Here is a 26,749-nt window from a genome sequence, read left to right as displayed (position 1 = left end):
GAGAGAGAAGAGAAGAGAATAAGAGAAAGGAAGAGATAGAGGAGAAGTAAGGACACATGGAGAAAGAGAGAAGAAAAGAAAGAGAAAGCAAGAGAGAGCAGAAGTAAGAATACATGGAGAGAAAAAGAGAAGAGAGAATAAGAGAAAGGAAGAGATAGAAGAGAATAAGGATACATTGAGAGAAAGAGAATAAGAAAGAAGGAGAAAGGAAGAGATACAGAACGAAAATAAGAGAAGGTAGAAGAGAAACAGAGAGAGAGAGAGAGAGAGAGAGAGAGAGAGAGAGAGAGAGAGAGAGAGAGAGAGTGGGGGTCGTCGTGGGAGAGGACGTGTCCTTGGTCGCTCCTACAGTGTGTCTTCGTGTCCGCCTCACCTGGAGTAAGCAACGTAGGAAGTGTACAGCAAACAAGTAAAGTGATTTACAGTGCAGTGCAGTGCAGTGAAGTGAAGTGACTTAAGTGCAGTGAAATTACAGAACAGTGAAAAGTGCAGCAGGACAAGCTATATAGCAAGTGTGTTTACGGTGCGGTAGGAAGTCAGTCGACCTGACCTGACCTCACCTCACCTGTCTACTACTGGGGCGGAAATCCTCGGGAATTAAGACCAGCTGCACCCACACTCATTAAAGGATATTCACTCTACGTGCCACCTCTCTCTCCGATGCCCGCATCCCACACACTTATAGATATGGTGTTGGAATGCTATGAACGCCGAATAGAAAGATCCAAAGGTCTCTGTGGGTACAGACCAAACCATTGTTGTGCACTAATCTCTGCCACGTCCACTGCCTGGCCTGAGTTTAGGTGCGGCGACACAGGTCAGCTCCGCGCCCGGGCGGGGATTACTGACCCTGTCACTCATTTTGTGGATAACTCGCAAGAAAATTCCTCTTCCTCGACTCTTCCCTATATCCCACCCACGGATCTGGTTGAGGAGCAGCAGGAGGACGGCCTCGATACCCTACCGAAGGAGGAGCTGATAAAACAATTAAGAAAGCTTCGTAGTGAGTTAGCCACGACAAAGAGCCAGCTAACGAGCTACAGATCCGTAACTGTAGGCCTGGCCGAGAAAAGATGTGTGCTAGTCGAAGCATTATCCATAGTGGACACCCTCTTGGCTACTCACGCAAGCAAGGTCAGTGGCATGTACAGCAAGACCTCACAAAATTCTGGATGAGGCTGTATCCGTTATCCCCGCGGACACGCAAGAAAGTACGTCTCCATCCCCTACATCAATCAACCTCCAGCATCCTTCCACACCTAACCCGGCACCTGTAAATGTGGTGGAGCAGGGACAAGTAGGAGTACTCACCACAGGTATTCCTTCTCCATCCACACCTCATCCTTCACCTGAATTACCGGAGGAAAGAGGTCAGGCGCCATCCCAAGTCCCTCCCACACCTTCACCTCACCCCTCGCTCGTATCAGCGGAGGAAAGAGAGCAAGGGCGGTCACTTGCTCCCCCCACCATCATCTCAGCCTGAGACATCAACAGGGGTGCCGAGGCGACGAACGCAAACAAACGGCAACAGATCTGAAGGAGGTCAGGCAGGAGGGCAACACCGACCACCCAGAAGAAAGAAAACAGTGAGACGAGGGAACTCACAATCAGAAGCAACACCATTACCACTACCACAGCAAGGACGACCTCAGAACAGCAGTAGTCCGCGTTACACACCGCAGCAGCGTCCTAAAAAGGTGTGTGAATACTGCCAAGGTCGCTTCCACTCAGCTTTGGATTGTCGTGTGAGGGCTGCCGACGAGAGACAACAGGAGCTGGTGCAGGCAGTGAAACAGAGTGGCCAGGAGACGTTACTCGCGCTGAGAAACGTTACTTGGCAACTTCACCAGCCTGCTTCACACCAGAGGCTGGGATCCCACTGAGGCTCCCACTGGTGACTCCTGCCACGATCTGGTGGCCCTCCCTCCCCTACCCATATGGCGTACAGTATGGAGCAGCCCCACCACTACTCGGCGATGCTACAAGCCGGCCAACAGTGAACTAAAGATAGTGTCGGCCAATGTGAGGGCTTTCACACAAACATTGGGGAGCTCACTCACAGTGTTATTATTAAGAAAAATATAGATTTAGTGTTTGTGTGCGAAACTTTTTTAGATGCCAAGGTGCCAAGCAATTATGCCCGTATCAAAGGGTACTCACCATGGATTAGAAAAGACCGTTCTACACAAGGCGGGGGTGTGGCATTCTGCTTTAAGGAGACTGTGAATGCTCAAGTAGTAGAGCCACCCACACCCATACCTGGGGAACTTGAGCTCTTGACATTGAAAATAATCGACAGCAATGGGAAGGGCCTATTGTGCGTGGGTTGCTATCGGCCTCCATCACAGGGAACAGTGTTGCTGGACTACCTAACATTAAACCTGGACTCTTTGATGACTGCCAGTCAGTGTGACAGTGTAATAGTGATTGGCGACCTAAACCAGCACACAGTCAGGGACGCCTTTAACTCACTACTGGTTGTGCATGACATGCACAACGTCACCTTCCCCACGCACAAGTCTGGGTCATCCCTGGACCCGGTGGTGACGGATCTTCCTTCCCACACAGTACAGTGCTTCCCACTCGACTTTGTAGGGACCTCAGACCACGTGGCTGTATTCACCAGAGTACAGTTCAAGAAACCACGTGAGGAGAGCTTCGAACGAACCCTCTGGAGCTGGGAGGCTGCCGACTGGGACGCCTTTCGTGCCGCACTGAGGACTACAGAGTGGGGAGGAGTGCTGCGTGGCGATGCCAACCAGCAGTTGAGGCAGGTCACCGAGCTGCTTCACAACATGCAGGTCTGCTGGGTGCCGCACTCGGTCCATAAAACAAAGGCATCAGATCAGCCTTGTCAAAGACAAGCAGGGTGAGTCGCGGGGGACCTCCGTCCCTGCACTCCACCAGGCAGATGGCAGCTTCGTCCACACTGCAAGTGACAAGGCAGACCTCCTGGCCAAGCACTTCGCTGAAAAGATGTGCATCCCCGACCCCGAAAGACCCTCTCCGCTGCTGCCTCAAATAGTGAAAGAGACACTAGTGAAAGTGATAACAAGTGAGGTGGAAGTGCGAGCGATTCTCGAAAGTTTGGACGAGAACAAAGCTGTGGGGCCTCAGGACATCGAAGCTGTGTTTGACAGAGTTTGGCATGCAGCGCTCATCACCAAGCTCCGCGCTGTAGGCGTGGACGGAGCACTCCTCCAGCTCCTACAAAATTACTTGAGAGCCAGGCACCTCAAAGTAATTATCAATGGGCGGAATCAAAACCACAGCCCATAAGGGCAGGCGTTCCTCAAAGGAGCTGCCTCGGCCCTTTGCTGTGGAATGTGTATATCAATGATCTGCTACACCTCGTTCCTGCAGCGAAGGCGTTTGCAGATGATATAACACTATCCCACAGCTACGGACTGGAGGAGAAAGCTGCAGCCACCTGTGACATCAACGCCACCTTGAGCCGCATCGCAGCCTGGGGAAGGAAGTGGCAAGTTAAGTTTGCTGCTCACAAAACCCAGCTGCTAAGCATCACCAGGACGAGTGAAGCCCTGCGCCTCGCCTTCAACGGGGAGACACTGACGCCGCGGGAGGAGGTGGAGGTGCTGGGGGTAACTTACGACCGTAAGTTAACTTTCAGGACCCACTTGGAGCGACTAGCCAGAGAGGCCTCAGGGAAGCTGGCATCCCTGAGGAGAATCTCCTACCTTCTGGACGCCAAAGGACTGGAGTTGCTCTACAAGTCGCAGGTCCGCTCCTCCTTGAATACGCCTGCCTTGCCTGGGGCGGCGCGGCCAGCAAACATCTCGCTCTCCTGGACAAGGTCCAGGACCGAGCGGCGAGGCTCATCAGGGAGAGTGAGCTCGGCTTCCACCCTACACTGCACACCCTCCAACACCGGCGGGACGTGGCGGGCCTCACCGTCATGTTCAAGGTGCAGCAGCAGAGGGTGGCTCACCTGCATGAACTCCAGCAGCCTGCCCGACAGGCCGAGATTGCCACCAGAACCGTCATCCGTGCCCCTGGGGAGCTGCTCCAGCCCAGGTGCAGAACGTGGCACTAACAAAGGCAGTTCCTCAACACGTATATCGGCTTGTGGAACGCTTTTGTTGCTGTGCAAACGAGTGTAGAGGGCTGCTGGTCCACGCAGCAGTTCAAGTGTACAGTGAATGAGTGGCTGCTACGGACAGACAGACAGAGGCAGGCTTTCGGATAGAAGGCATTAACTGTGACTTCTTTAGCCTAATATTGTACAAAGTATGTAATGTATAGTATAGAAAAACTCTGTATATCTATGTAAATTGGTATAAAGAGAGAGAGAGAGAGAGAGAGAGAGAGAGAGAGAGAGAGAGAGAGAGAGAGAGAGAGAGAGAGAGAGAGAGAGAGAGAGAGAGAGAGAGAGAGAGAGAGAGAGAGAGAGAGAGAGAGAGAGAGAGAGACGACTAAAGCAGAACAAAGACTTAAGAAAAAAGATAAAAAGGAAGAGATAAAAAATAGAGAAAGGAGAAAAAGAGCAAGAGGAAAAGGGAAGGAAAAACGAGAAAAAACAAGGAAGAGAAAGAATGCGGAAACAAAGGAAAAAGAGAGAGAGAGAGAGAGAGAGAGAGAGAGAGAGAGAGAGAGAGAGAGAGAGAGAGAGAGAGAGTAGTACCGGTAAACAAGATCAATTTTATTTTTTTTCACTTTTTTAACTTAAGATCAAGTTTTGGTTCGGAAACAAATCTTAGGTTAAAGAAAGAAAGAAAGAAAAGGAAGAAAAAAGTAAGAAAAAAAAAAGAAAACGAAGGAAAGAAAAAAAAAGAAATATAAAAAAAAAAAGAAAAGAAAAAGAAGAAGAAAGAAGAAAAATCAAGAAAAAACGGAAAAAGGAGAATATAGAGGAAGAAAAGAAGACAAAAAAAACAAACACAAAGAAATCCTTCAAAACAAAACAAAACAAAAAACAACCAAGATAAAAAATAAATAAATAAAAATAAATAAATCCTGTTATATTTACACTGCATTAGGACCACCACCACCACCACCACCACCACCACCACCACCACCACCACCACCACCACCACCACCACCACCACCGAAGCAAGCAGAACAGACACGCAGAAAAATTTATGAAGGTTCGCTACAAATTTATGAAAACGCACCTAAAATTTATGAACGTCAGACTTAAAACCGGAAAACGAGGGAAAAGAGGGGAAACTGAGGGGAAAAGTGGGGAAAATGAGGGGAAAATAGCGGGGGAGGGGAAAAGAGGAATGAGGTGGAAAAGAGGGGGGAGAGGGGAAATTAGGGCAAAAAAAGGGGAAAAGAGGGGAAGAGAGGAAAAGGGTGAGAGGGGAAAAGAGGAAAAGGGGAAAGGAGAAAGGAGAGGAAATAAGGAGGAAAAGAGGAAAAGATGAAAAGGGGGAAGGAGAAGGAAAGAGGGATTGGAGGCAAAAGAGGGAAATAAGGAGAAAATGAGGAAAAGGGGAAAAGAGAGGAGAAACGAACGAAAATGGAAAAGGAAGAAAAGAGGGGAAAAAGGGGAAAAGGAAGAAAAGAGGGGAAAAGGCAAAATAAGGGAAAACGAGTGAAAAAGGGAGAAAAAAGGGAAAAAGAGGGGAAGAAGGGAAAACAGCAGGAAAAAAAGGAAAAAAGGGGAAAAAGGAGAGAAAAGGGAAAAAGTGGAAAAGAGAGGGAAATATAACAAATCAATACAACCACGCAACATCCAGACGCGCTGACAGGGACAGGTACGCACAGGTAAATTAAAACAAGGGACAGGTACACAGGTGGAAAAAATAAAGAAAATAAATATATAACATACCTGTCAAAATTCAGAGGTACACCACCGCCACCACCACCACCACCACCACCAACACCACCACCACTAACACTACTACTATTACTACTACTACTACTACTACTACTACTAATAATAATAATAATACTACTACTACTACTACTACTACTACTACTACTACTAGTACCACTAAAATACTACTACTACTACTACTACCACCACTAACATTACTACTACTACTACTACTACTAATACTACTACTACTACCACTAAAATACTACTACTACTATTACTACCATCACTAACATTACTACTACTACTACTACTACTACTACTACTACTACTACTACCACTACTACTACCACCACCACCACTCGAGGGTCACGTTACCTGTATCAGCCAGCAGTACTTGAGGCAGGAGTAATATTAGGAACATAAGAAGTGGTCCCTGTCTCCTCCACCACACTCCACCGGTACTCCACGCGGCGCCACTACATCCACCCTGCAGGAAAGACACGGGTTAGCAGGACACACACACACACACACACACACACACACACACACACACACACACACACACACACACACACACACACACACACACACACACAAGTCTAAGATATTATGTTTATCTTCGCTTCTCGTCTCTCATCGTTAACATATCACTGAGTTTATTGCTCTCTCTCTCTCTCTCTCTCTCTCTCTCTCTCTCTCTCTCTCTCTCTCTGCATTCACTCCTTTCTCTCTTTCCCTCATTCTTTTTCCACTCTGTATTGTTCTTTCTTCTCTCTCACCCTCTTCTTCTCTCTCTCCTCCATTTCTACTTCTTTCTCTTCCTTGTGTGTGTGTGTGTGTGTGTGTGTGTGTGTGTGTGTGTGTGTGTGTGTGTGTGTGTGTGTGTGTGTGTGTGTGTTACTAACTTCCTATTTTTTAGTTCAATACTCTCTCTCTCTCTCTCTCTCTCTCTCTCTCTCTCTCTCTCTCTCTCTCTCTGTAATGCGATCAACGTCAAATCTCCCTTCAATACAAAGTTATCATTTCGCTACATAATACACTGGACACAGCTTTCATCTCTGTGCTGTTTTGAATTTCCCGCCTTGATCTAATAACACCCCCACCCCACCAGCCGTCTCCCACCAGCACTCCAGTCCACACCCCTATACCCCACCCGCACCCCATCCACACCCCACGACGCCTCTGTAAAGTTTGAACGCAGGGGAAAGAGAGAAGGAGAAAGGGTGACTGCGGAAAAACAAGAGGAAATGTATGAGTGTTTTCCTCTCAGTTTCTTACGTTAACTTTGCCTTGTTTTGCTTCCTCCTACAAGACAAGAGGAAGTTAGTTCATCTATCTGTTGGCGTCTAATTAAATACTAGTTGGTCTTAACGTTAGTTTTGATTTTGTGGTGTGTGTGTGTGTGTGTGTGTGTGTGTGTGTGTGTGTGTGTGTGTGTGTGTGTGTGTGTGTGTCCTGATTAAGTGTTGTTGTTGTTGTTGTTGTTGTTTTTGTGTTGCGAGAATTACAATGAGAAAGAAAAAACTACATACATAGGCATATATACATACATACATACATACAGACAGACAGACAGACAGACAGACAGATAGATAGATAGACAGAAACAAACAGGCAGACAGACAGACAGGCACGCAAGCAGGCAGGCAGGCAGGCAGGCAGGCAGGCAGACAGACAGACAGACAGACAGACAGACAGACAGACAGATTAAATGAGATTGGTTCCTTTACACTTATTTATTTTCATAACAAACACTCATCCACAACTAAAATATATAAAAACAGACACCACGTGTTAAAAATGAGTTATAGACAGAGAGAGAGAGAGAGAGAGAGAGAGAGAGAGAGAGAGAGAGAGAGAGAGAGAGAGAGAGGTATCATCCGCCAAGCCAGAATCTACTCTTACAGCAGCGAGACAACGTAATAAAAGGGTACTAGTTTTGAAGCTTACAGACATGCCTTGGGTCTTCACTTCAATAACACCAAGGAAACACAAAATACAAAGAAGAAGAAGAAGAAGAAGAAGAAGAAGAAGGAGAAAAAGAAGAGAGAGGAGGAGGAGGAGAAGCTACATCACTACACACAGCAAGCAAAGGTCAGAGTGTGGTGACGAGACCAAGGGGATTCGAACGAGGGAAAGGGGAAAACGAAGATAAAAATATAAAAAGTAATGGGAAAGAGATGAAATAGGGAAAGAAAAAGGGGGAAAAAGACATGACAACGATAAAGATCTATTTATTCGTTTGGCTGGCTGAGTGAACGGTGAGCTGGAGTGGACGGTTGCTCTCTCTCTCTCTCTCTCTCTCTCTCTCTCTGACAATTTTCCAAGGCCACAGAGACAAATAACCGGCTTTCTATATAGTTTCTTCTTTTAATAAACTAAAAATCTTGCCAATTTATCACCAGAACCATAAAAATACTCTTAAAAACACGAGTATCTTCAATTGCAGCCTTTGGAAAGCAGTGATGGGGAGGGAGCAAAGCGTTTCAGAATACCGCTCGCTCTCTCACTCACTCACTCTCTCTCTCTCTCTCTCTCTCTCTCTCTCTCGTAGCTAAATGGCACTCAAGAGAGGTTCAAATTTCGTATCCCTTAACTCCCTCCCTCCACCACGGCCAGCCAGGCACATAAAACACCAAGATTTCACTACCAGCACCAGTGTTTGCCATCTACCGCCCCGTGTTTACAGAGCATCACCCCCGCACGCACTCAAACCCACAACAGCTGATCGCACCTTCTCTAAGCTCTCTCTCTCTCTCTCTCTCTCTCTTAGATATCATTGTAGACTCCTTATTCTCTTCTTTTTACTGTTAGATTATCATTATTTCCGTGGTAACGCTGGGTAGTTGTTTTGTAACGTACGTGTTTGTGTTTACGTAAGAGGGGAATGAGTTTAGTAAGTTAAGATGAGGTGAGGTAAGATAAAGTAAGGTATGGTAAGGAGAGGTGAGGTGACGTAAGGTGAAGTGAGGTAAGGTAAGGTAAAGTAATGTATAGTAAGATAAGGTAAGGGTAGGCTATGTTACGTCTGGTATAGTAAGGTAAACTCAAGTCACATTTGGCTACAACACTAAACAAAAGCAGGAGTTACATACCAAGGCTACGTAATGTCTGATTTGCTTAATTACATCAGGTTAACCATGACACGTTTCCATATTCATTCTGGCTACTATATGGTGATTTCAAACAGCTTTAGATACTTATGTGGGGAATAAAAATACTGAAGACTGTGGCCATCAATCTTCTGACCTCCATAGACCCTTCCTGCGTCAATAAAATGGTCTAATTGTACACAAATCTCAAGGTAAAAAATGTGCCCCAGTACTGAAGGAGTTAAGTTCGGTACGACAAAGTTAGGTTAGAGGCAAGGTCACGGTTAGTTTACGTAAGGCTGGGTCAGGTTAGGTGAGAGCAATAAACTGAGACAAGTAGGTATATAGCAATTACAAATATCCTCTTACCCCCCAAGAAAATAATGGCTTAGTCTGGCAGAGTAAGACAAGTGTAATTTTATCCCTCCTTCGCTCCCCTTTCATCCCTCCCCTTCCCACCTCATTACACGTGCCTCTCCGTCACCCCTCCCCGTCCTCCGCCTCCTTGCCACTATCTCTCCCTCTCTCCTCTCTCCGTCTACCTGGGAAGTGTCAGGTGGTGTGCCGTCTCTTTTTACGATCGTTCCTACCACTGTTTCACCCAACGACGAGTAACAACACTTCCATACACCGCTCAGTAAATTTATAACGAAGTACTGATGGTGAAGAGGCCGCGGGAATCAAAGACAGGGGAGGAGAGGGTGGGTGGGGAAGAAAGAAGAAATATGTACAGTGGTGAGGTCATTTATATATTTGTTTCTCTCTCTCTCTCTCTCTCTCTCTCTCTCTCTCTCTCTCTCTGTGCACCATTACTTTAAGGTATAAATAAAGGCACCACTACACAGACAGGTCACCACAGCAATATGTAGTTGAAGGGAGCAGAGAGTGCCAAGCTGCCATCAACTATCAATAACAGCTGCCGTGATGATGCAATTCACACACTGTAACTTTCACCCCCAAAATAGACACAGTGAAAAAAAAAAATAGTAGTAGTAATAGTAATAAATGCTGATTTGCACTTTAGCGAGTTCGTGTGAATGCTCGGTTTACTTATTACACAGTCCACAGCAGTATCAGGCCACATTTCTCTCTCTCTCTCTCTCTCTCTGTTACATTTGCTCTTTCTCTGTTCCTTATCTCATTTTCTCTATTATCCATCCTTGTTTTCTTATTTTCGCTTATTCCTTCTTTATTCCTGTTTTTATTCTCATTTTTCTTGTGCCTCTCTCTCTCTCTCTCTCTCTCTCTCTCTTAGTTCACTGGTATAAAAAAAAATATATATATGAAAAAGCACTCTGGCTCCATTTCCTGCCAAACACATGGTGGGCTGGAAAAACATACATTGCTTCTAAAAGTTTGCCTGGGGTGTGATGTCCTCTCTTTTTTCTCTCTCCTTTTTCATCCAAATGGCAAAATCAAGTGACACCGGAACTTATTTTTTCATCAATGCGTATCGTCAAATGTGTGAAAACTGTGAAGTGTTCGATATTCTCATGTATTTGCTATTTTTAGGTCTACTTTAGCAGAATAAGACAATTTAAACAGCCCAGAGCAGGACACAGCCAGGCTCGTTGCTACTCTTAACCCCTTCAGTATCATGACACATTTCCATATTCATTTATTTTATACAGCTCTAAAAACTCATATGGAGATTGAAATAGTGAAGACTCTGGCCATTCATCTTCTGACCTCCATAGACCCTTCCTAATATCAATAAATTGGTCTAATTGTACTCAAAACTTAATGTAAAAAATATCTCCAAGTACTGAAGGGATTAATGATATAGTGGTTATGGGACTGTATGTTAATCCTCAATAGCTAATTGGCAAATAAAGACAAACATGTGTTATGAGAGATGGGTGAGTTGATGAGTGAATAATTACATGTTCTCCAAGTGACACATGAACTGTTGAAAAATGTATGTATTGATGTGGCACAATTAAGAGTGTCCCTGTAAATGATACATATGAATTATTAATGCTCACACATCCAACAGTGCTATGTGAGGGAGAGAAAAAAAAAAAAAAGCATTGTGAGGGAGAGCATCCACTGTTTGCTTGTCTTGTTTACTTTAAAAGTTTGTTGTGAACACAAAGGCTTGAATTGTCACGTGTGTGGTGGGAGAGTTTTTTTTTTCTTTCTTTCTTTTATCAAGGCTTACCATACAAATACATACATAATTAATGTCTCCTGATGCAACATTTTTTTATATTATCTGTTTCATTGGCAGTTTCTTTTTTTTACCTTTCTTTTTTTCACAGTTTATAATACGTACATATTTACACACAGTTAATGTCTCAATGCAACTTTTCTTTATATCATCTGTTTCATTGATTCACCAGTACTTTTCTCAATAACTGGCTTCATTTACAAATATTCTCAGTAACACCAGTGGCTTCATTTACAAACAAACAACAGCTTCAACACAAGCAAGCATGACTGGATCTGCTAATGACTCTCACTATTAACAATTCTGAGTGGCATCTAGCAAGTTAATGAGATCTGTCAATGAATTGCACCCTTCATTCATACACACCCGTTCTATCCATCCATGTTCTAGGCAGCCACTGATCATGAAGATGGACAATTACTTAAAATGCCCTCAAAATATACCAATCTATCTTAAAATGTCCTCAAAACATGGCAAACTGTCTTAAAATGCCTTCAAATCAGGCCAAATTGTCATAAAATGCCCTCAAAACATGCCAAACAGTCTTAAAATGCCCTCAAAACATGCCAAACTATCTTAAAATGGCCTCAAAACAGACCAAGCTGTTTTAAGAAACCCTCAAAACATGCCAAACTATCTTAAACTGCCCTCAAAACATGCCAAACTATCTTAAAATGCCCCCATAACATGCCAAACTGTTAAAATGCCCTAAAAAAAATGACAACATACACACGTACATATTCACAAACTTCTTTACTGGAGTTTCATTCCTGTCAAGGGTGTAGTTCATGCCACTCTGCCCCCAACACTGACAGGTTCATGAATATAACAAACAATACTTCAAACATGTGGTGAAAACTCAGAAGCTACAGCAGGAATGTTATATTGCTGTATCTCTCATAATATGCACTTTAATGAGTTCCTGTCAACACACACACACACACACACACACACACACACACACACACACACACACATTCATTAATTAATTTCGCACTGCATGTTATTAGAATGTTTCCTTTAGTTTTATTTTTTTTTTTTATCTTGAAATGCAAAATACTTAAAAAAAAACAAGGCAAAGCACAATTCAAGACAGTCTCAATGAACTCTGAATGCCACATAGCTTACAAAAACAATATATATAAACAAATAAAAAAAGACAAGTATTAATCTAACCTCATGACTTTAAAACCCCAATAAATCAACATACAACACCACATCAATGACCTCAACACACACCAAACACTATTTAGCACCTACAACACCAGCATCACCCAAATATTTCACACTACAGCCACTACTACATTCAAACTTTTCAATATCCTTCAACAAACCCTGTCACACCACATACACATCCTCACCATAACATACATCCACTATAATGTTACCACCACAGAATATACAGGCTGGAAACACATCATACACCACATACACTACCTCACCATATCACACAGACACTATAATGTTACTACTTGGGAAAATATAGATTATAAACACAATGTGACTGAAATACAACACTGGTAACATTGACAACAAGCTCCCTCACTCATCTACGACCACGGGGAGGGCGAAGTTAATGCTAAACTTCGCCAAACTTTTTATGTTGTCACGAACACAATACACAACACCACCCACACACACACCACACACTCACCACCACCACCACCACACCGGCTTTACTCAATCGGTAATGATCTCAGGGGCATTTCCGCGTTGTTTCCCCGCTAAATGCCCGCCACTACACCTCTACCACCACTACCCACCCTGACCACCCAGTCACCACCACCACCACCACCAGGCTGACACACCACCACTACACACTCTCCCTCCACTACCAAGCGTTACGGCGCCTCACCACCCACACCCACCTCACGCCCACGCTAAATAACACCTAGCTTATCTAATACTTTCACATCTGAGTGCTAGTGAAGTACATACCATCGCTTCACCAACCCATTTCGCCGCACCCATCACACACACACACAACCTCCCCCGCCCCGATCTGGGAGTCAACTGTAAACAAAGTGACAGCACCAAGGCAGGAAAGTCGCCGTGCGCACCGCCTCCGCCTCCCTCTGCCCCGGGAATATTCAAACCTCAAGCTATTGTCTTTCTACTCTAAAATATCTCTTACGGTTTAAAATGTTGGTAGTTTGTTGGTCATGTTATTCATTTGATGTGAATGATACTTGTTTTCTGTTGATTGATCCTCTTATGGCAAGAATAGCTTACGGTTTTGTCCAAGGATTCTCTGTATATTCCTTGGTTTTGTCTGTCTACTCTAAAATGTCTCCTAGGGTTTAAAATGTTGATAGTTTGTTGGTCATGTTATTGATTTGATGTGAATGATACTTGTTTTCTGTTGATTGATCCTCTTATGGCAAAGATAACACGGTTTTGTCTGTCTACTCTAAAATGCCTCCTAGGGTTTAAAATGTTGATAGTTTGTTGGTTATGTTATTGATTTGATGTGAATGATACTTGTTTTCTGTTGATTGATCCTCTTATGGCAAGGATAGCTCACGGTTTTCCTAGCTCAAGAGCTGACAACCACGCATTCCCTGGGACACCATTCAGACCAAGGAATCTATTATAAAGTCTTGTATATTCCTTGATTCAAGTTGAGACTCAGGAGCCACTTTAGAGTAGACAGACTATAGTACCAGTTAACCCCTTGAGTACCATGACGCATTTCCATATTCATTCTGGTGACTATTTGGTGATTTTATTTAGCTTCAGAAAGTCATGTGGGGGATTAAAGTAATGAATGAAGACTGTGATCATTAATCTTCTGATCTCCATAGACCCGGCCTTACTTAATCAAATTGTCTAATCATACTCAAATTTCGAGGTACAAATGCATCCCAGTACTAAAGAGTTGATGACATGCTGCCTAGACATTTATCCCAGACTTTTGGCTAACTCTTATTCGAGCTTTGACCCCTTCAATACTGAGACACGTTTTTACCTTGAGACTTGTGTATGATTACGTGATTTTATTGATATTAGGAAGGATCTATGGAGGTCAGATTGATAGCCAGTCTTCACTATTTTAATCTCCCACGCAAGTTTCTGAGGCTGTATAAAGTCATTAAATAGTTAGCAGAAAGGATATTGAAATGCATCATGGTACTGAAGGGATTTAAGGAACTGGCATTCAAGTGGGCCTTTTTTTCATCTTTTGTTGTCTTTGGTCGACTTCCCCTCTTGCATAAAAAAAAGCTTCACCTACTACACTGTTCATGATCACTACATGAACGTCCCCCAAGCCTCATCAACTATACTGTTCACAATCGTTACATGACCGCCTCTATACCTCACCTACTACACTGTTCACAGTCACTACATGAACACCCCCTCCCAAGCTCCACCTATTACTGTTCACGATTGCTAGAGGCACATGCCCCTTAACGCCACTTACTACACTGTTCATGATCACGAGACAGCTGCCACACTTAACAAATAAGTTCCTTACCTGCAGCTGACATCATTTGATCAGACCAGACAAGAGCACACTTTCTGCTGATGCCCTCAAGGCCACACACCTCTGCTACCATAATGGCTCTGGATACTTGAAAGTTTACTTCTTCAAGCAACAAACCATTCAAAACTACATTCATCCCCTTACCATTATTACCTCAATGAGGATAAGGAAAGGCAGCATTTGTAAAAAAGAAAATGTATGCCAACTTCTTTCAATTTCAAATATAATACAGTCTTCTATCAAACATATCTTAAATGATTAAAAATAAAACATCAACTGTTGAGAATGAGCTTGGAGACAATGGCAGTGGAACAAGGCACCTCTCCCTGCAAGGTGGTGTCAGGCTGGACAAGGCAACTAATATGTACAAGGGATTCCATCAAAACACCTTCCTCACCAAGACCCTGACAATAATGCTTATAAAATTACAAAGGGGTGTATTTACAACCCACAGACTCTTCGTTTATAATATAAATGCCATCGTCAGTATTCTATGTGACTGGAGACCATCCAGTGGGACAGCACCATAGCAAACTCAAATACATTATGCTTCTCCTAATTAGTATATTAATAAATTGATACATTTTATTCTTCAGCCCTTTACTGAATACCATTAATACAGTACTATTATTAAACTTATAATTCACAACTTATCACATTTTTTTCCAACTAATTTGCACAATTCCGGGTTATCTTTAAAGGAAGATACAGTAAAATTCCAGCAAACTTTATAAGATTATGAACTGATAAGTCAACAACTGGCTTTCCCCACAGGATGCCTCATGTGGTAGTATGTGTGTCTATGTACAAGGGTCTTCATGGTTTACAGCTGAGTAAAAGGTCATATCTCTGTACATGTTCAGTACATCTTTGGTACAACACTGTGCCTTTCTGCACTAGTCACACAATACATCCATTTATAATTAAGATGGAAATGAAAACTTACAATAACTCACTGTGCTTGTACCTGGCACAATCATCTCTTACTGAATACCAAGACACATACACAAAGACTGTGTCGGTGACCTCAAGGTGCAAGCCAAATATCATTTTGCTGTAACAGGTAGAAAAAATTGAATAAATTATTTTAAGTTTGCTTCTCTAATAACTAAGGCACTAATTAACACACTTGGATTTTAACAACACTGGTGCTTTCTTACCTCATCTATCAACAAGCTACAGATGAGCAGTGCTGACTCACACTGTACTGAGAGTAGCCTGCTGAGCTGGTAAGACAACTTATATTTCCTCTTTAGTCTTTACAATAAACTTAAACAATATTACAACCCTTAATAGCAAAACATTAGAATCAAGCACATTATCACATAGTGAACACATTTGATAAGCCACACTCACCACCCATTCATCGATGACTGGCTCAGCTCGGCAGGTCCCAAGGGCATCTGTGTGTGAGGAAGGAATTGAAAGAATGACTTTACTACTGCATAGCAGCAACTCACACCAAGAACAGTAGATGTTCTCGCCCACAAACAAGCCCTCAATGAGACACTATCAGTCTCTGACCCTCAATCCCCACACTGAGGTTCGACGGATACCAACTGTGGGTCGAGCCACGGACGAGAACAGATACTTGTTGATCTTGATGTGTTGGAGAGACTGCCGCAGGGTGTTCAAGGCACTGTCATTCAAGATGCCATACAAATCCAAGTACAATAAGTTTGGCATGGCTTTCAGCTCTCTGTAAGGGAAAAGAATAAGGATCATTAGGATCTTTGATCAATACCATCCAGTATGATGCTGCCTTTCTTATACCTCCACACTTACTGTCCTTCCTTTCATGACGTAATAGTGATGTTACTCTGCTCAATTGAGATAAAAATAATTACAGAATATGAAAGAAAATTAGAAAAAATTCCACAATACTCAATAAGCTATCCACCTGCACATATCCTAACAGGATCCATGTGTACCATAGTAGGAGGGAAGCAACAGCCTGGACTTACAGGTAGGTGTCTGGCTGGATGGCATAGCAGCGGGAGAAAGCAAGATACTCAGCCCGGGTAAGGTGCTTGATGATGGAAGACACAGCACTGGCAGTGAGTTGAGTAGCATCACTCACGTCTAACTCTACCAGTCCGCTGCTCTGCTCTGATAGAAGGCGGACATCTGTAACAGACCATTATTCTTGTAAGTGTACAATTTGGAAGAATCCAAACCATCAACCATTTCAACATAAGATTAGAAGAGTTTCAGATGAACAGAATACCTCAAGAGACTCTTACATGCTTTGCCTCCCATAAAACTCATCTTTCCTTAAAACATGCTTATTTACTTCAACTAGATAAACACTAATGTATTGCTTTTTGACAAATGAAAGAGTCCTAAGAAACAGTCTACTGATGTGGCAGATACTGACGTGAATCTGAGAGAGTATTGCGGCAGCCTGACAAGTTGAGCCGCTCCAGAGAGGCAGGGAAGCGACGACAAATCACCCGAAGATCCTCTGAGCTCAGTCCCGTCCAGGCTAGATTCAAGCAATGCAATCTGAAGAAAACAACATTGCTTTACAATTTCTAAAACAAACACATTAGGTGTAGCATGCAATCAATAACCAATCATTCATTAGACAACAATGACTTCCTCAATTCTCACCTTTTGCATTGTGTCAGGATCTCAACAATGTAGGAATGGCACAGGCCATAACACATGGCAAGGTTAAGGGTCTCCAGTGAGGCATTCTTTGCAATGTATGAGCAAACACTCTGGGTTAAGGTGCAATGTTCTAAGCTTAACTTTTTCAGATCAAAACACACACTCAGCAATTCTTCCAGAGCTGAAATAGAAAAATCCAATAATGCAAAGGAAGAATCATGGCATGGCAATGATATGCTATACTGGTACACAAGCAATATTCAATAGAAAGGGTGAGTGTGACAGTGCTCTAAATATGTGTCTGAATTAAAATGAAGTTTGCAGTGCTTTCTCACCCTGTGGCTGGATGACTGCCATGCTGAGATCCAGATACTGTAGCTTGCTCCTCACTGGCAGCAAAGTGGGCAGATGTTGTAGCTGGGGTGAGAAAATCGGCGTGCCCACCTGACAAACAAAACATGTCAAAAACTCACAATTGTCCTTACTTAGCCCACTACTCCCAACACTTAGCTGGAATGTGGTATTTGACCAAAAGAAAATAGTCCAGTAAAGCAAGCAACCTTTAAAAATTTCAATCCTTAAAAGACAAACACATACCTCTTTTTAATAGTTAACTTGTCAACATGTCTGTTATTCTCTTTCACTTTACTGTTTGAATCTCAAGGCTGCTATCAAAAATAAACCATTTCTTATTCATATCATCATAATTATTACAAAGAATCCCGCTAATGCCTCACCTCTGCCTTGGCTAGCCTGAGAATGACACACCCTCGGAGGATGACACGACCCACCACTCCCGGCTTCAGTGTCTTGCCACCGAGATCAAGTCTTCGCCATAATGACTCGTCAAAGGCCAGCCTCTTCCAGCGTCTGCTCACCTGTGCGCACCTGGCCAGCATAAACTTAGGGAGCCAACGCAACACTGCCAGAATTAGTTCATCAGACATTCTGTTGAACTTGTCTGGAAAGGAAACAGAAGCCATTTTATAAATGATCTACCTATATTATACAAATAATGCCTGTTCATTATTGTTGAAGAACTGTGCAGTTTAATAAGCTGTCATTTGGGAATAAAAGATAATCCTCAAAAATACTTACAAGAAAAGTTTAAAAAGACAGAAAGAAAAACTTCAAGGCATCATTAATTCCATCAATTATAATGAACATCTATCTCCCTAAGACTTACCATCTCCACTAAAATTGTCTAATTTCCTGCGCTTATAAACAAAGAACTCTGTTGAGCTGGTGGAGTTTTCAGTCAAGAAGTCCTGATTTCTTACATTCTGGTTAACATGCTGCAGAACCTGCAAAAAATGGTAAGGTACTTTAAAATTCTCTCCAGTTACACCATTTCTGCTATTCCAAAAAACACAAGCAAAGCCACTGCTACAATTTTCCAATTAATCCCATAAATAACAATAATAGTACAATTCCAGGCCATTCCCCTTAATCTTTCAGGTATGTCAGTGTTTCACTACATGAGTCTATGTTTGAGGATCCTTACTGATGCATATGATAAACATTAACATGGATCCTAAGAAAACAAAGGTGCAATCACTGTAAAGTGCAATGCTTAACCAATACAACTTAGAAACAAAAACAAAATAAAAACTGAATTACTGATGACACAGTGATGCTTACCTTGTGAGAGGGAGAGGCACTGGTCACATGACCTAGATTAGAGAAGGGGGAAGGGGAGGAGGAGGGGGCATGGCAGGAGGCTTCCTCATCCTGCAGCACCGCCAGCCCCATGTCAGCCAGGAGGGGCGGATTGGTGCCAACATCACCACCAAGGCTCCAGCGGGCACACTTCATGCTTGTGTTGGCATTCTCTTTGTCATACCTGCACTTCCTGTCCATCAAAAATCAGGTGTCTTCCATCAGCCAAGCATTGGAAAATATGAAAACCTGCCCCACCCTAAATTCTACATACTACTGATATGATTAGTGATCTAATCATGGGAGAATAAAAATGTTACAGCGTGATTATTTTTGGAAATTGTTTGCTGCATCTCACACTACTCATCATGCTTCATATGTAAGGAAATATACGTTTTTAACTAAAAACTAAATTAAATTTCACTTCAAATCATCCTAAGCCTTGATAGCACCACCAAGCAGGGCTGACGTGCCGGGCTGACCACTGGCCAGATGACACTGGGACAAGAACAATGAACTGCCATTACAAAAAGCAAAACATAGTAGCTTGGCTACCTTCACACACCTCGCCACTGTTTTAGTAACGAAAAGGATGCACAATGAAGAAAGATACGTTCTCTGGGCGTCCCTGAGTTCCCGAAATGGCTGGGTTTGAGAGTGCAAGCTCTTACCTATATTCTGTTGATTCCACAACAGGTTTTTGTACCTTTTGTACCAATCAAAACAAAGACTGAACCTTCCTGAATGCACAACACACTCCCACGTACCCAGACTCCGCCGCAAGATCCATCCCAGCCGTAATCCCGCGGACAACACCCTCGTGGCTCCAGACGGTGTGGTGGGCGCCAAGCTTGTTGACGTTCGTCAGCTGAGGCGTCTCTGCCCTTCCCCTGCTGGCTGCTGGTCCTCGTGCATCTTGCCTCATGTGTAGCCACAGTATAACAAAGGTTTATCAAAGTATATTAACGCTTGTGTTCTAATAGGAGTGTCACTTCCAATCACTGAGATCGGCTCTCATATTATTTTGGCGCCATGACATGTTTTGATAAACCGCGCCATGCAGCTTCCCCCGCGCGGGGAATTCAAGATTTCAAACTTTCCCTCCATCCCGCCTACGCTCCGGGAAAAAGGCCGTTCTTTCTTTATCCTCCCTGGAAATTATTATACAGTTATCATACTTATGGGTACAGGACAAAGAATATATAGAATTATTCCAATAAGAGTGTTTCGTGTTAGCTGCAACCCATGGCAATGTTCTCATCATCATCATCATCATCACATCTTCATCACCTACGTACTCTGACCACACATTTCACGAGATACAAGAATGTATAAATTCAATCTTTGGGGACGTAGTATACAGACATATAGGCGGGTAAGGAAACTGCGGAGTGTGGAATGTGTCCTATTATGGGCCCATCACACACACACACACACACACACACACACACACACACACACACACCCGGTAGCTCAGTGGTTAGAGCGCTGGCTTCACAAGCCAGAGGACCGGGGTTCGATTCCCCGGCCTCGATTCCCCGGCCGGGTGGAGATATTTGGGTGCGTCTCCTTTCACGTGTAGCCCCTGTTCACCTAGCAGTGAGTAGGTACGGGATGTAAATCGAGGAGTTGTGACCTTGTTGTCCCGGTGTGTGGTGTCCCGGTGTGTGGTGAGTGCCTGGTCTCAGGCCTATCCGAAGATCGGAAATAATGAGTTCTGAGCTCGTTCCGTAGGGTAACGTCTGGCTGTCTCGTCAGAGACTGCAGCAGATCAAACAAACAGTGAAACACACACACACTTAAACAGGGTGGAGAGAGAGTCAGAGAGTCTTTTCCTCTATATGTATGTGGTATAGGAATATAGATAAACACGTTCTCTAAATACCTTCACCTGCATCATTTACCCATCCACAGCGTTGTGTCCGGTCATTCAACTGGTGCTGAAAATACATCGCAATAAAAGTGAAAAGTGAAACCTGCGGTGTGGTAAATGCACTGCCGCGGGCTGCGCTGTGAGGTGAGTGTGAGGCAGCACCAAGGGCGGCACAAAGCATCCATGGATACACTGCTGTGGGCCGCTCGCCTCGCAGATCTGTTTGAAGCACATCAAAGTGGGCTGGGCTCATACCTAAATTTTTCTCTCTCACACAAAAATAATAATCCAGGGAAGCACTATAAGTAAACGTGCCAAACTGTAGCTGTTTCAAGGCATTATCTCATGAAGGGGCTTGGAGAGAGGGAGGTCGGCAAGGACGTACGGGCTGGGTTGATGAGAGCACACGCGATAATAATTTGCATCACGTAGCACATCTCACAAACATAACCTAATACCCACCAACCAATTATAGACTCAACTAATCACAAATTAAATCTCTGGCTGCTCCTCGGAATAATATTAGTTGTACGAATGTTTACTTTTACTTTCTTTGTTGCTCTACCGTAGTTCTTTACATCAAATGCTGGAGATTATTACATACACTCGTAAAGGTTAGCAGATCTACTAATGTTTACTTACCCCTGCTTTTCTGCATCTTCAGTAGGCTGTGTGTGTGTGTGTGTGTGTGTGTGTGTGTGTGTTATTTTGAGGTGTGCATCCGTACCCTCCGGAAATTTAACAAAAAGTGTTGCAACAGTCAGGAATGTTTTTACAGGACAATACGTTGTGGTGGAGGAGGAAGTGAAGAGAGGAGCGAACTCACCTATTGCTTAGGCAGTGCTTACTCACCATCACCCTCCTCCCTCACGTTTGATGCCAATCAAAACTAGTCTTTTCTTTTCTTTTTTTCTTTTTCTTTTATTTCTCTCTCTCCTTTTTCTAATATTCATTATTGTTCTCTATTTATTCCTTCCAATCAGCTTTTTACTTCATATACTTGTTAATTCAAGCATGCACTATAAAGTCATGATATATCTATTTTCCATAATCATTATTATATTTATTCATTTATCTAATAATTGTATTATTTGATTTTATGTGTGTGTGTGTGTGTGTGTGTGTGTGTGTGTGTGTGTGTGTGTGTGTGTGTGTGTGTAAAGAATGTGCATACCTAAAATCAAAGTGTCTATTTCCTTTTGAGGGATCTAAGCGAAGCAACGACCTCCGGGCCTTCAAGCGCCCCCTCCTCAGCCCGGAGGCAGGATGTGGTGTCCTGAACGCCTCCCAGCGCCTCCCACTGCACCAGCAAGCGCCTTTAACCAACGACAACTCAACAGATGAATTGATTCCTTGTTGCAGCTTGGCTGGGTCAGCTAGGATGTGTCATCGTGACCACAGACAACATGACGGAACGCTATTTCCTGTCAGTGGGCAACACACATGTACGGAGGCTGCGCTGTCACATACGTATACAGCTTGGGTGGTGAGGCGGCAACCCCCACCCGGCACCCCGAGGCCTTGGAGTGTTGGCACCCTCACTGGTGACTGGCGAGACCTTTGAGAAAGTTTTTTTTTTTATTTCTTATTTAACAATTATCAAAGTTATGCCATTAGTACTGAACCCACTTCACCCACAACAACGATAGGTACTTCACGTATACTCATTATTCGCGAACCCAGTCAGTGATAGTAGTAATTGTACATTATGGTCAGTTTGGCGTGCTGTTCCCTGATTAACTAGTTGATGACGTCACCGTTGTGTTGGTGTTACCAACTCGTCTTTACTTTCAATTATTTTCTCTAAAAGAAAGTTTAACGTGTATTGTTGCTATGTGGCAATACTTTCACTTTGCAGAGAATAATTTTGTCCTTTACTTCAGCAGTACTAATGAACATTTTTCAGCAGAAACATTAAGAAATTAGCATGCGGAGAACTATTATTATTCCATTAGTTCCGACACTGTTCTATCGCCATTACATTGACATGTGCCTCATCCCTACTGCCGCCCCCCTGGACAACTTACACTCGCCTGAAAGAGCGGTGCTGCCGCAGCGCACTGGCAGGCCTTCTGCGTTCCGACTCTTCCATTCCTCATGAGAAATTTGATTATTTTGTTGACAGTTAGACAGCATTAGGAAATGAACCAAGATCAAAGCACAAGCACGAAGAATTTGTGTAAATGCCAATGTATTTTAAGAAGAGTGGCTCTTCAAAATTTAGCACCGCGCCCTTGCCTACAACTAGAGGGTGCTCAGGGTGGTATGTGCACATTCTGGGAGGAGGCACCCGCACATCACTACAGCTGGCAACCCTCACGGCTGCTCCAGCCGTACCATTACTAATACTGAGCACGTCACCGCAGACGGCGCTGTGCTCTCCCCGCGCTGGAGCCGCACACGAGGTGGTGTGTTTGCATTTTCGGAAAGAACGTGGCAAAGGACAATTAGATGATCAAGAACATCATCAGCTGAATAGCGGCCCGTATCAGAAAAGATTGAGAGCCTGAGACTGTGGTCGGTCTGAGTTCCATAGAATAACAACATTCTTCTGACAGCAATAATACCAAATCCTCAGCTGAGGCAGAGGTATACCGTTGTGACATTGAAAACAACCGCAAGACAGTTCTGAAAGACTTGCAGCATGCAATATACAGTTAGCAAAGTGCTGTCCGGTGTGTGATAGTAGTGCGTGTGTTTGGAGAGGTGGCACTCAGATCCCGGCGGTGAGGCGTCAGGCTTGCCACTCCCGCCTGAACACAATGATAGCCTTGATGAGGCTGGGCTGAACTAGACAACCATGTGTATCTTACAGAACCAGACAGTGTTACTTGTTGTCAGTTGTAAAATGGACAAGTTTCGGTATCTTTGCTTAAAGTAGTGACACACGATACGCCTGACATTACAGAGTTGTGTGTGTAACCCGAGGAGCAGCACTAATTCCCCACATACCGCTGCGGCAGTGCGTCGAGTGGCAGGATGGGGAGCATGCCGGGAGTGAGGTTGCAGGACCACCACCACCTCAAATACACTGTCAGCCTCACCAGGGTGGGCCAACAAGTGTATTCCACCGTGTTCTCGTGGGGCTCAACAGCCACCCACGCCTCCATCAAAGACGCCCTCTACAGCCTCCCCAATTACAACTCGGCAAAGTTTCGAAAGGATTTTAATGGGGCGCAGCGCGAGAAGATCAACCAAGGTGACCCCGTGGCAACATTCGACATCTCGCTGACCTACAAGTTGCTTCAGTTGCTGTGTGGCCTGAAGGAAGCGGTAGACCCGGCCTGGGTGACGCCGGCAGACACCCTCGAGTACTTCCTTCACAACATCAAGTCCTTGAGGAATGAAGTCGCACATGACACGCTGCACCTGACTGCCGAGGAAATGTTGAACAAAATGGAAATACTCAAAGATCTCTTTATCAAGACCATCAGAAAGGCAGGAGAAGTATTTTCTGTAGTGCCTGCTAAAGTAGACACTCTGGAGAAGTCCATCACCACTCAGTTGGACGCCATCAGGGATTCCCCCGTGCCATTGTCCACCGTGGATGAGTACAATAAAGAGGTACTCACCAGCAGGAAACTTCGCCTGATAGAGGAAGGAGGTTATGAGTTGACTCAGACGTATGACAACGTGTGTGAGTTGAGCGTCGCTCCCTGGCTTGTATCGGGACAGCGGGTGAACGTGGAGGCCCTGTTTACCCCGCCCACGCTGAGGAGAGAACAAACACAAATAAGACAGAGGCAACTGTCACTAGAGGAGAGTCATGTCGCCTTCACAGACATCCTGCGGGTGACGGAGTGTGACGGGACGGAACCGCACGTGACCCTCATCTCGGCCTTGAGTGGGATGGGAAAGTCTACATTATTGAAATTCCTTCTGAATAAAGTGAAAACTAACGGAAATACAATTTCCAATGTGGATGGCTTTGATCTTGTTCTTTACTTGGAGTGTCGCCACTCAACCTTCGCTTCTGTGGAGGACATGGCAGCCTTTTTACTACCAAGAACGGCCGCTTCCTTCCATTCTCCAGAGTTCCAGAAGACACTCTTTGCCTTGGACTTCCTGCTTGTAGTAGATGACGTTGATGAGTTAGATCAAACGTCTTTCTCTGTCTTTCTTGACTTTATAAGGAAAGTCTCTCCAGCATCGCGATTCTTGGCAACAGTATCTCGAGAGAAAGCTGACGCTCTCAAACAAAAAGTCTTGAGTATACACAAAAATGTCCTGCTCCTGGAAATTGAAGGAATTCCTGAGGACCAAATTCCCGTCATGCTCCACCAAACGCTATCATGCGTCTCGCCCAGCGTGCGTCCAGGAGAAGGAGACATAAACCAGCTACGTGACCTGATTCGATCCAAGCGTCCCTTCCTGCAGGAGCACCTCAAGTCTCCTGAAATCCTCAGCCTAATCGCTCTGAGCTGGACACTGGCACAGGAACGGATCAATGCCTCCGTCACCGTCACAGAGGTGGTCATGCTTGTCGAGGACCTTTTGATACACAAGGTTGTTCACAAATTGATGGGATCGAGTGGAGCCGGGCCTTGTGCACAACATGCCATATCTTCCAAGCTACAGACATACCTGTTGGCACTTAGCGGCATGGCACTGCAGTCCCTCGTCAAGGGTAAATATGTATTGGATGCAGAAGACCTTGAAAAGTTGACTGAAAAATGCAAAAGTTTGGAGCTTCCTGAAAATTATATGATGTCAGCATTTCTGAACCATTCTACCGACCCCGACAGTGGCTTGTGTTTGACGCCTCGAGTAGTGCCTTTCCCCCGCACCCTGACGCTTCTCTACTACGCTGCCTGGTATGCCGTTCAGCGCCTCAGAGTGGCTCCTCCCTCCACCAGAATTAGACAGTTTCTAAAGCTGCAAACTCCTCTCCCTAACGAGTCACAGATGAACAACCTTCGGGTCATGATGAAGTACTTGGTGGGGATGCTGATCGTACTGGCACCGAAAGAATTGCACTCAAGAGCAAGGGAAGTAGTGGATCTCCTGAAGGAACTGGGTGTAAAAACCACGTCACAATGGCTAGAATACGTCGAGGAAGCGAAAGAAGAGCAAAGGTTGACTCAGGAAATAATGAAGGAGCTTGGAGAGGAGTGGGAGGTGGAGGAGTACGCCATTTCCTTGACGCTGGCCAACATCATCAGACACAGGAAACCCAAGCGACTCGTCCTAACGACGCTTCATAACCCAGATAATTACTGTCACCTCCAAGAAGTTCTCAAGTCCTGCGCCAACACTGAAACAACTCTTTCTCTCCACTTATATCAGCACTTTTGGTCTGAGAAAAATGATGTCTCAGACAGATTCCTGAGGACCATAACAAGTGCCAATCCTCAGTACAAGTTGGAACATTTCGCAGGGCGCCTTACCGGACCAGCCTTATTAACGCTACCGAGTTCTCTGCAAAGACTGGCCCTCCACATCACCCCGAGTTCCCTGGGATCCCTAAATGAAGTTCTTCCGTCTCTCACATCACTACAGATGCTTTACCTTAACTTTGATGTGCCCACCTCCACCCCACCCAGCTCGGTGCCTCCGCTAAACCTTCAGGGCAGACCAATAGTGTTGTCTGTGGATTTGTGGAGGATTACCGAAGATTCAGTTCAGTGGTGTAGTGATATCGCTGGCGTCTTGAGCAAACACTACACACGCCTGGTGCTTCGCCGGAGTGAGCTGAACAAAGATGGTTGTTCAAAGTGGGTGGAGGGACTGCGTGCAGGCGGAGTCACTGTGGACGCCATCGTGCTGGGGTCCACGCGGGTCTTGACGCCCCAAGATCGAGAACACATCCACAATCTCACTATTGAAATTGGATGCAAGGACCTAAAGGTGATGAAGGTCTAGTGGTGACTTACTCGTGACCAGACAGTGCTCAACACCTACATCATACATACTTTTGTTAGCGTCACTTTAAAGTTGATTTTTTTTTTTTTAGTTTTTATATGAACTAAATGCCTAAATTGAAAGGGCAGAATGTTTCTTTGTCTCGTGACCAGTGTGTGTGCCCTTGTGAAACTTAATAGAAATGCTATTAAAAATTGTTACAACTATGAAT

General features: G+C 44.3%; 3 protein-coding genes across 4 annotated transcripts in view; 1 reads left to right on the top strand and 2 right to left on the bottom strand.

Annotated features, from left to right (window-relative positions):
• LOC123519362 (tyrosine-protein kinase transmembrane receptor Ror2-like) overlaps positions 1–13,048 on the bottom strand; it is a 281,796-nt gene extending 268,748 nt beyond the window's left edge. For both annotated transcript variants that reach the window (XM_045280626.1, XM_045280627.1), the window contains exons 1-2: positions 12,986–13,048; positions 6,161–6,272 (exon numbers count right to left, since the gene is read on the bottom strand). In XM_045280626.1, the coding sequence (XP_045136561.1) occupies positions 6,161–6,272; positions 12,986–13,018 (145 nt within the window). In that variant the 5' untranslated portion in view covers positions 13,019–13,048. The remainder of the gene's footprint in view (positions 1–6,160; positions 6,273–12,985) is intronic.
• Positions 13,049–14,710: 1,662 nt separating this feature from the next.
• On the bottom strand, positions 14,711–19,898 carry LOC123519591 (S-phase kinase-associated protein 2-like). Its single transcript, XM_045281010.1, has 9 exons — positions 19,571–19,898; positions 18,786–18,996; positions 18,331–18,448; positions 17,882–18,105; positions 17,480–17,588; positions 17,145–17,325; positions 16,909–17,036; positions 16,496–16,658; positions 14,711–16,230 (listed from the first exon to the last, which is right to left on the bottom strand). Exons 1-9 carry the CDS (start codon positions 19,726–19,728, stop codon positions 16,044–16,046), a joined length of 1,479 nt encoding a protein of 492 aa, XP_045136945.1. The 5' UTR covers positions 19,729–19,898; the 3' UTR covers positions 14,711–16,043.
• Positions 19,899–22,842: 2,944 nt separating this feature from the next.
• Positions 22,843–26,744, top strand: LOC123519674. The gene has a single exon (XM_045281160.1). It carries the CDS (start codon positions 23,656–23,658, stop codon positions 26,536–26,538), a length of 2,883 nt encoding a protein of 960 aa, XP_045137095.1. The 5' UTR covers positions 22,843–23,655; the 3' UTR covers positions 26,539–26,744.
• The last annotated feature ends 5 nt before the right edge of the window (positions 26,745–26,749 follow it).

The sequence above is a fragment of the Portunus trituberculatus genome, chromosome 45 (genome assembly GCF_017591435.1).
Source record: "Portunus trituberculatus isolate SZX2019 chromosome 45, ASM1759143v1, whole genome shotgun sequence".
Lineage (NCBI taxonomy): Eukaryota > Metazoa > Arthropoda > Malacostraca > Decapoda > Portunidae > Portunus > Portunus trituberculatus.
The sequence above is the reverse complement of the archived record's forward strand: the minus strand, read 5'-3'. Positions and strand labels throughout refer to the sequence as shown.